Below are 10016 nucleotides of genomic sequence, written 5' to 3' on the forward strand. Positions count from 1 at the left end.
GTCCCAGCCACATATCGGGAACAACTCCCATACTTTGTATTGTTATTCATGGGGTGTTGTTCCCAATACATGGTGGGATGAGGTTATGAGGTTGGTGAAGGCACTCTATGAGGAGAAAATCCCAATTCATCATATTCTTGGCCTAGGCTGTCATTTGAGTACAAGTGTACTATATATGAGACAGAGTGGAGCAGGTTTAGTATCCCTTCTCCATTCAATTTTGGGTCGGGTAGGTTCAGGTTGAGGCAAATTCATACCGAACCTGACCTGTTGGCATCCCTAATCATTAGATGCATATAATGTGATGAGAACACAAACATGATAATGGGCCAGGTTGGTTCTGAAATTGTTTTTCATAGTGTAATAACAACGTTTTAGGGCTAGGGGTGCTCACGGTTTGATTAACCGAACCATGGGAATTTTTTTAGAACTGAACCAGTCCTACCAGTTTTTACAATACTTTGAACTGAGACCGAACCGGCACCACCAGTTAACCGGTTGCTCAATTTCAGTTCTCCGGTTTTTAATATTTATAACATATATAATAAATAAATAAATATATTATATTATATTATAAATAATAAATGATATAATATATTATATATTATAAATAGATAATTATTAATATAACATATGCATATATTTATACAAATAATGCATATATATATATATATCATATATACATAATATGTTATATATATTAAATATATACCGGTTGATTCGGTTAACCGTTGGTTTTTTAGGTTAACTGAAAACCGAACCAATCCTTCAATTTTTCAGAAATACCAAATTGAATTGATCCGATTAACCACATTTTTTGTTTGGTTTTCTCAGTTTGGTTCGGTTTTTTGGTTTTCAGGCTAAGCATGCCTAAGTTTTACTTAGTCCTTGCCCAGCCTGCATTTAGTTAGGGCTTAGTGTGGGTCTTGACCACACAAAGTGTAGAAGAAAATTAATTGTCTAGGCTTGGTATTTTTTAGGGCGGTCCACACTAAAATGGTCAACCCTAGGGACAGACTTACCAACATGGTAATATATTAGTGCATGATGAAAAAGGAAATTAGGCTCAATTTGGAAGGAGTACAAATACAAATATGTGGAGTGCAAAATCTTGTATTTTGTATTATTTTGTATATAATTGTATGTATTAGTGTCAGTTTAAAAAGAGTACAAATATAAATATGTACAGTACAATACATACAAAATAGGGTAAATTGCATATCATTAGTCTCACTTTGAAATCTGCTAGTTTAGTCATTATCGTTAGCAAACTATTAATTATCTCTACCTGATGACATGTACAATTTAAAACATTTGAAAAATATCAAATTTACCCTTTAAAATAAAACATTGTCCATCATCATGTTCCTTAAAAATCATGATTAAACCAAAGCAATGGTGAACAACATCAAACCCACCACCAATCTAACTTCTCTCTCCATTCTATTATTCTTTCTCTTCTCCTCTCTTCTTCTTCCCTGTTCTCGATCTCTACGTTCTTTTCCTAATAAGTCTAGGGTTGATTGCTTTTGCAAATGACAGATCCAAATCTAGAGTTGCAGGAGGCAGGTTGGGAGGAATTGAGGAAAGAGGCCAGAAAGATCCAAGGGATATCTTAATGTGAAGTCCTCTTCCTACGCTAAGCTCGGAGCAAGGCTTACCCAAGCAGGAGGTATGCCTTCTTTGATCTATTTCCTTCAATCCGTGTTTCTGTAAAACATAGATTAGATTTTCTTCAAGATTAAATTCCAATAGCTACAGTACATGAATATTTGGAACGTTTAATTTAGTGTCGGGTAATGGAATTTGGAAATAGTGTAGGACCCAAATGGGGAGATCAAAGCTGGTGTGTTGGGGTCTATTTGTGTTTTCGTTTGTGGTATAAATCTGGTTAAAATGAAATGAAAAGGGGAAAAGGGGAAATTAAGAAAATAGTGAGCTTATGTACGTTCTTAATTAGTGTTTAGTTTTAGTAACATGAAGTTTCGGTTGGGCTTGGTTTATTATGTAAATGGCATTGTTTTTGTAGGAGGTTGTATTAATTTCTTGATACTACTTCTTGTTCAACCATTTCAAGCTTGAGCTGTTTAGAATGCTTTATTGGTTGTTGTCTATTATGTTGTCTATTGTGCTGATTGTACAAATGTTTCAGGTTATGCAGATACTGGGTCACCCACTCTTGGGTCCAAGTCTATTGATTCAAGCTTTGTTTGAAAAGATACTTGATACCAATGATGCCATGAACCGATATGCTACATCTGCAGCACTTACTACCTCTGTAACACAGAAACTAGCAAGTCACAGAGATATACTTCAAGAGTTTACACAGGTTTGTTTGCTTCAAACCCACCATCAATCCCTTTGCTTTTATCAATACGCTTTTAATTAAGAGGTTCGAAGGGTATTTGTGTCCTTTCACATGTCACTTAACAGCGATTAATGGTTTTGGACTAAACTGGGACAGTTGGAGAGTTCAGGTATTGAATTAACATGTTTTGAAATTTGGGTACCAAAGTGAAACTAGACTCTAAGTACAGAGTACCAATCTGCTATTTACCCTACAAAATAAAATACAAGGTTTTACATTCTACATATTTCTATTTCTACTTCTTTCAAACTGAGCCAAAGTGCTGGTAATTTGGACTCCAAATTGATTCAATTTTGCTTCTTCCATGGCGAGTGTTCAGGTCTGTCCATCTATGGAGTGCCCATGGAAGGAGTGAAAAAGATGGTCCAATTTATGATGCAATGCATGCTCAAACTAATCCATCATACAGAATATATAATAGAAGGTAAAGCCTTCGGTAATTTGGGCTATCTACCAAACAAATTGATTTGGTCATCTTTAATTCCACTCTATGTAAAGCCAAATCGAAACTTGTGTCGTTTTAAATCTCTCTAAGGCCTTGTTTTATCCGTGGAAATAGAGGTCTGGAATCGGAAAAGAATGGGCTATTCTAGTTCCAACTATTTGATTGGGTGGAATCAGAATCTCATTTGGTGGAATGACATTCCTTCATTTGAGGGAATGATCATTCCCTCCCCCTTCCTTGGCAATAAAATCCCATTCCTGCTGACTTCAATTCCTATTCTCATTCCAGTCTGAACCAAATAGACCATTCTGATTTCAATTCCAAAGGATTCTGACTCTGATTTTGATTTTAACAACCAAATGGACCCTAAATTCAGAATATGCCAGTCTTAAATGAGTTTTGGTACAGTGGATCAAGTTAACAGGAAAACCAGCATAGACCCGATTCTATCGATTAAGGTTGGACCAGTCTTAGTTGAATTCTGGCATTGCAGCATTGAAACATTTGTTGAAATATCCGTAGTTGAATATAGATGTACCAAGTGTAGGACATGTCTGGTCGAGTCTCATATCACATCCTTAGGTCCTGTTTGGCAATGTTCCTTAAGAACGTTTCTATCATTCCTAGTGTTTTTGCAGGGTAGGAATGCATTTGGTAAAAAAAAAAAAGAAAGAAACAAGCTATTCATGCATGAGAACAACAACCCAAAGAATGCATTCTTTGGGAATGATAAATCAACACTCTCAAAGAATGCGTTCCCAGAAAATGCACGGTTCTCATAAAAAATGCAAAATTATAGAAACAAGCCCTAAACAACCACCTTTTATTCATTCGACACTACCTAATTGCCGCTGCACATCTCAGAGGAGGGAACTCCCTTGGCTCCTATTGCATTAACAATCGGACAACAAACGAACGGTACAAAGCTCTGATGACATTTCCGGCGAGATTTACATAAATAGTTAGGTGTATTCCTTCTCTTCATACCTTGTTTACTTGTCATTGCTCTGTTTTACTTGTCATTGCTCTAGCTAGATTCACCCAAACTAATCTCCAACAACAATCATCTCTAATAGATGTCGAATTTCCATCATCTGAATTTGTTTGTTTATATTAAGAAATAGTTTTGCTATCCAAATGTCATTCCTGTTTTTGTAGAACAAAAATGTGTTCTCGAAAAACACTTTGCCAAACGCCTTTGTTACTCCCGAGGAACAAGAAATGAAATTCTTGTTCTGGTACAAGAATTTTTAAAAGAATAGGAATGGGTGGAAACATGGACAAATAGGGCCTTATTCATCCAGGCCAGATTCACATCCTTATTCATCCATAGTGGCAGCCCCACCCCTTCTTAGGGGTGAGCAAAAAAACCAAAAAACTGAACCAACCAAAAAATCGGTTCCCAACAGCCCCACCCCTTCTAAGCCCTATGCATCCACCACAAACCACTATGAAATTTTGCCTTTGGGTTTTTCTCAAATCAATTCGGAGTGGATTCATTAAGTGGGTTGCCGCAAAGAATTCAAGGCACAAACATAATAGTTGCCATCTCCAACCCCAACTCCTCTATGACTTAATTCCCATCACAATTTGAGCAAAGCCGACTTTTCTACCACCGTTGCCAACTGGTCGTTCTCGAGCTTTCGAGTCAATTAACATAAAGGGAATTTGCTGCAAAAGACAATCCATGACCATTGGTCGAACAATGGACAACGGACTTCCATTGTTGTCGATCGATGTCTACTTCTCGCTATCGGAGTGACAGATTGGGGGAGCTTCAGGCAACGCCTTACAATTCAGAGTATTCTTCGAGACCGTGGGGAGTTTGGGCTCGATGGATCGACGTGGTTGCCCGAAGGGGTTTTAAGGAGGCTCTTAGTAGGGGGATGAAAAGATCAGGGAGTGGGGATGGAGTATACTGGCGGCCATTGAAGGTGGAGACAACCTTGAGGGAGAGGTCGAGGGAACTTATGAGGTCGGCATTATCTAAATATTTATTTATTTAATAAAATTAAAATATTTTATTTATTTTTATTTGTTACTTTTTTATTGGGAGAATATCGGTTCCACCCAGGGTCAGAAACTTTAGGGACAAAGTATAGTTGGGGTGGGTGCCAGCTCGGAATTGATGCCAATTCATAGGCGGGCATTGGTGTATAGAGTGGGGGATTTTGACATTTTGAATGTTTATAGCTTGTCTGTACTTCTCTGCTTTTTTATTTTATTTTTTAATTATTTATTTAGTTAAGAAGGAATTATTTACTAACAAACTATAATTACTAGCAAAAAGGTAACTAGATTAGGGTTATCAATGGGTTGGGTTTGCCTAGACTTGTTCATGGGTCGGGTAGCCCAACGGGCTGGCCCATTCCGACCCATTATTAAGTCGAGCTTGGTCATAATTTTAGGCCCATGGGCTCAGGCTTAAGCCTAATGTGTGTGATTATTTTATAATTTTTATCATATGTTTATATTTGAAATAGTAAATTTGATAAATAATATTAGTTAAAAATGTTTGATGTATTAACATATAAATAAATAAGATAATATTATAATATTATTTTAATAGTGTTTGTTGTCTTGTGCTGAGCATCGAACTTTCACCTACATGGAGAAGGTAGTGGCCTAAGTTTTTTCTTTATCTTCTTTACTCGTGCTGCTTAGCATAGGCCTTTTTGCTAGTACCTATTATAAAAGAGAGAGTTTCATGCTCTCCCTTTTCTCCATGATGTAAGTTTTGTTTTTTAAAATTATCCTTATAAATTTTTTAAATTAGTTTTTTACTAAGTATCTATATATTTATATTATTATATAATATAACACTAAATTTCTAATTATTTACAATAATGCCATCATGGGAGACAAATGTAATTATAATATTATTTTCTTTCATACTTGTTATTGAATATCTAACTATTTACAATCATACCATCAAATAAAACAAAAACAATGAAAGCCATCTCTTTCTTCTCTCTCACGTAATTCTCAATTGACCCATTATTGTACCTTTGTGACTGTCAATAGAAAACTCTACAGGAAAGTAAAAAGTAAAAGACAAATAATGTTTATCCAACTAACAGAAGTGATTATCTACTCTCTAGATTTCTTTTTTTTTTATATTATTGATAATTATTGACTATAATATTTATCATCTAATTAATTATTCTTCAAAGTTGTGATTTTGCCTTGATTTTATTTTAATAACTATATTAAATAATGTTTACTACTAAATTTCTTTTCACATTAGCCAGTAGCGAAAAAAAAAGTTGATTGATTTATGTCATCATTTTCTATGTTGATTTCTTTTTGGAAAAATCTATTGTACGGAAAAGACATGGTACTTAGTCTAAGCTTTGACCATCAATACGCTACCGTGGATTTTGATTAATATCATCTGATTGGTCGTGTGGTGGTAAACTTTTTTTATATCATATCTTTTCAGTATTATAGTTTTCAGGAAGGTTTTTAAAACTGAATATGAAACTAAATAGGTTAGAGGTTTGGTTTTTGGGTCAAATGGTTCGATCGTTTATATTGAATAGGCATTTTGACAAAAAAATAAAAATTAAAAAAATTAAAACCGTTTACTGGTTTAAACAGTTTGAGCAGTTTAATCGCCCAGGTCAATGATTTATTGACCAAATCAACAGTTTTTTAAGAAATAATAGTTCTAGGACTAAACAGATCGGTTCCTAATTTTTCTAGTCCCACCGTCCGGTCCAATCCGATTTTAAAAACCATGGTTCTCAGCCCTTTGTTTCCCTTTGAATCCTTTGTCATGTGTCCCAAATGTTAATCAATGGTTCCATATTCTCCTCCCAAACAAGTCACATCCTCATCATCTAATCATCAAGCGACAACTATAAGAGGTCGGCGCTTGAATCATTTCTTTCTATTTTGGCCATGTCTTTGTGGTCAGTCCTTTCAACTATAAATGGTATTGCAGTAAACAGATGTTAGTCAACTTTCTCTCATTTTATCATATATAGTGTAATTATTACTAAGTTCCTCATTTCTGACCTAATAATATATGTGTTCGTTTGAACTTAACTGGATAAAGAGATTGGACAAGAAAGGATAAAATTAGAGATGAAGTCTTTCAAAGTGGGGTTGTCAATGAACTAGGTTTTGATTCAATCGGATCTGGTCCAATATGAATATATTACAAATAACCCAGATCCAATCCAATCCAATTCATTTTAATGTAGATCGTTCTAACCTAACTAAATAAAAAAATTCCATTCCAATCTCAAATTTAATAAAACTGTTATTACAAAATATAATAAAACTCAGAAAATTAAATAGAAACTACAGAATAGAAAAATACAGAAATTACGGAAAATCATAAAAATTGTAGGACGAATAGCAGAATTTACAAAAAAAAATACAAAAAGTGTCAAAAATTGCAAATTAGTATAAAAATTGTAAAAAAAGTATCATAGATTAATTATAAAAGAAAGATAGATAGCAAAAGTTAGAGAAAAACATAAAAAATGCGGAAACTACATTAAAAAAAAAAAAAAAAAAGGAAACGGCCCAAGCCTTCTTTTATCTCTTCTATCTAAGATGAGACAACCGGATAACAAATAATTTTCTCCCATGTGAGTTCATTCAAATATTTAATATAAAATATTTGTATAAAGAATAAATAATATTAATTACATATAATTTATGATACATAATAAATATAATATATTGCAGAGCCGGGCCGAACCGGGCCGAAAATGATCACACCTAATAGGCATCAAGTATATATGCTCCACGGGCTTCACAGCCACTCGAACCTCTGACTTCATAAACTTTTAAATAGCCCCTTACATACAATACCCAACAAATGCACCTAAATCGGACTCACACCCAAACGCACCCTCTGAATTCCCATCCAACTACCGTTCACCACTTCCAACTCCCAACTCCCAAAACCAGCGAGTCAGCACTCAGCGCAGCCCACTCTACTCCTCTCTTCCAACTAAAAACTGAAAACCTAACGGCCTCATCCTCCCAAATTTGATCTCCCTTTCTATGTCGGACACAAGTCGCCGGAGTCTAACTCCGGTAAAAGGCCGGAAAATTAGACCCCCGCAACCCAGGGCGTCGTCTCACCGGCGAACTCCGACTCCTCGGCGATCGAAACCGTCAAAGACCATCAAAATTCTGCAGCGTTGCTCATCGGAACCAATCCTTTGGACTGCGGCTCCGGGATTGATCTTGAACGACGAAGAAGACCGTTGGCCGAACACCAATATTCTACTCTATCGGCCCCACACATGTGTAGACATCTTCAAGACAGCATCTCCTCTCTCATCTCCGGCATCGTCTTTTCATGATAATACAGAGGTAGATAACACCCATTAGTTTGCAATTCCATTTTTTCTCTTGATCAATAATTCATTGAAGAATAAATTCCAGAATTCTGGGCATTTTCTGCAGGGAAACTACAGCAAGGATGCGAAGGTGGTGGTGAATGTAACGGTGGAAGGAAGTCCGGGACCGGTCCGGGCCATGGTCCGATTGTGTTCGACGGTAGAAGAGATGATAAATCTTGTCGCTCACAGGTATAACGAGGAAGGGCGAAGCCCTCTGCTAGATGGAAATGCCGCTTCTTCATTCGAGTTGTTTCAGTCCTACTTCAGCCTTGAAAGTAAGCTCTGCCTTTCCTCTTCTTCGATCATGGAAACTGGGAATTAATAAAGCGAAAGCATTTCGACCTATGATTGCGAACTATAGCTTGAATCCCGTGTTTTGGCAGGTATCGATAAGACGGAGAAGATTGGGGATGTTGGGACCAGAAACTTCTACCTGCGCAAGAGCGGCAGTTGTTACAGTGAAGAGGTTGTTTCTTCAATTGGGAATGCTACCGTGTCAGCGGCACCTGTGATGCCGTTACAACCTTTCCTCCAGTTCCTGTCTTTCATTGTCCCAAAGATGATGGGTAAAATCCGTAGAAGAACGCGCAAGCTTTGGAAAATCTTGGGTTGTATCCAATGTGGATAAACCAGAGCCTATCACCCACCTTCTCATCTCTCTTTATCTCTGGTGTCTGTGAAAGAAAGCTCACTTTTGATCATGTCAATGATGAAGACAATATTTCAATCCAAGTTGATGTCAATTGCACAGAACAGATGTTATATAGAAATGTAACTTGATTAAGATGATTTTTGAAAATAAACAAAGTTGTCATATCAAATCTCTGTTCTCTACCCTTTGTTTTTACGGAAAACAGAGCATTCTCCACGTTTTATCACGAAAATCCAATATGTTTCTTTTATGGTTGTACCCTCTGATTTCCATAAACATATGATGAGAATTCTTTCTGCTTCTATAGGAATTGTTGAATTGAATATTTGTTGCAAGACATTTTTATTTTTTATTTTTCCCTTAGAATTTCGATTTAAAAGAACTGGCATGAAAGATATTCTGCTATCATGGCCATCTCTGTTATATTTTATTTACAGGTTATGGGGAGAATCCAAGCGATCATGGAGGAACGAAAGGAACCGTAGTTAAAAATATTGAAGTTTTGCTCTATAAGAGTGATTTTGGTATTATGAATTCAAGAAAATTGAGTCGGACATTTGGTTTGAAAACATATTCATGGCTATCTAGGTTTTTCTTTTTCTTTTTTATTTCTCTTGATATGAGAATGGAGATATAAAAACATGTTTTCTTATGTGGTTTGAAAGGAATAGATATTCCGTTAAAAATTCTGATTGAGTGAATGTTAGTTTCCATCTCTTATTTTTATCACTCTTGCAAGTTGAAAGGGGTAGAAGAACTAGTGGCAGACCAAAAAGGACATAGGTTGAAGTCAATGTTTTCAAAACTGGACCGAAAAAACCGGAAACTGGTCATCTGACCGGTTCTGTTTCATCCCAAAATCGTCTTTTTACCAAAAAACCATTGATTTGGTCAATGAACAGCTGACCCAGGTGGTTCAATCATCGATTTGAACAACATTTTTGGCCGTTTTTTGTTTTTTTTTTTTTAATTTTTATCAAAATAGGCCATTTATTTGATTCGAACAGTTAAACCGTTCAACTCAGGAACAAGACACCTAAACAGTTTATTGTGTAAAGCTTGATTGAAATAATAAGAAATGATTTAAATGGTCATAATTCAATAATGGACAACATTAAGGATTCATACACAAGGGCGGAGGCAGGAGTGGTAGAGGGGGGCCATGGCCCCCATGTGCCTTGAAAA

The 10016-nt window shown here is 35.9% G+C and overlaps 1 protein-coding gene across 2 annotated transcripts; it reads left to right on the forward strand.

The window, feature by feature from the left end:
- The first annotated feature begins 1441 nt into the window (after window positions 1-1441).
- On the forward strand, window positions 1442-9000 carry LOC148861985 (PPR containing protein). 2 transcript variants are annotated; one of them, XM_088982276.1, is made up of 5 exons: window positions 1442-1672; window positions 2153-2329; window positions 2688-8150; window positions 8244-8454; window positions 8563-9000. In XM_088982276.1, the coding sequence occupies exons 3-5, from the start codon at window positions 7836-7838 to the stop codon at window positions 8805-8807; spliced, it is 771 nt and encodes a 256-aa protein (XP_088838402.1). In that variant the 5' UTR covers window positions 1442-1672; window positions 2153-2329; window positions 2688-7835; the 3' UTR covers window positions 8808-9000. The 2 variants fall into 2 exon arrangements, with proteins under 2 accessions (XP_088838402.1, XP_088838403.1); XM_088982277.1 differs by having other exon boundaries at window positions 7515-8150.
- Window positions 9001-10016: the final 1016 nt, after the last annotated feature.

Source organism: Nelumbo lutea, chromosome 4, assembly GCF_056320005.1.
Source record: "Nelumbo lutea isolate HS-2025 chromosome 4, American lotus-T2T, whole genome shotgun sequence".
Taxonomy (NCBI): Eukaryota; Viridiplantae; Streptophyta; class Magnoliopsida; order Proteales; family Nelumbonaceae; genus Nelumbo; species Nelumbo lutea.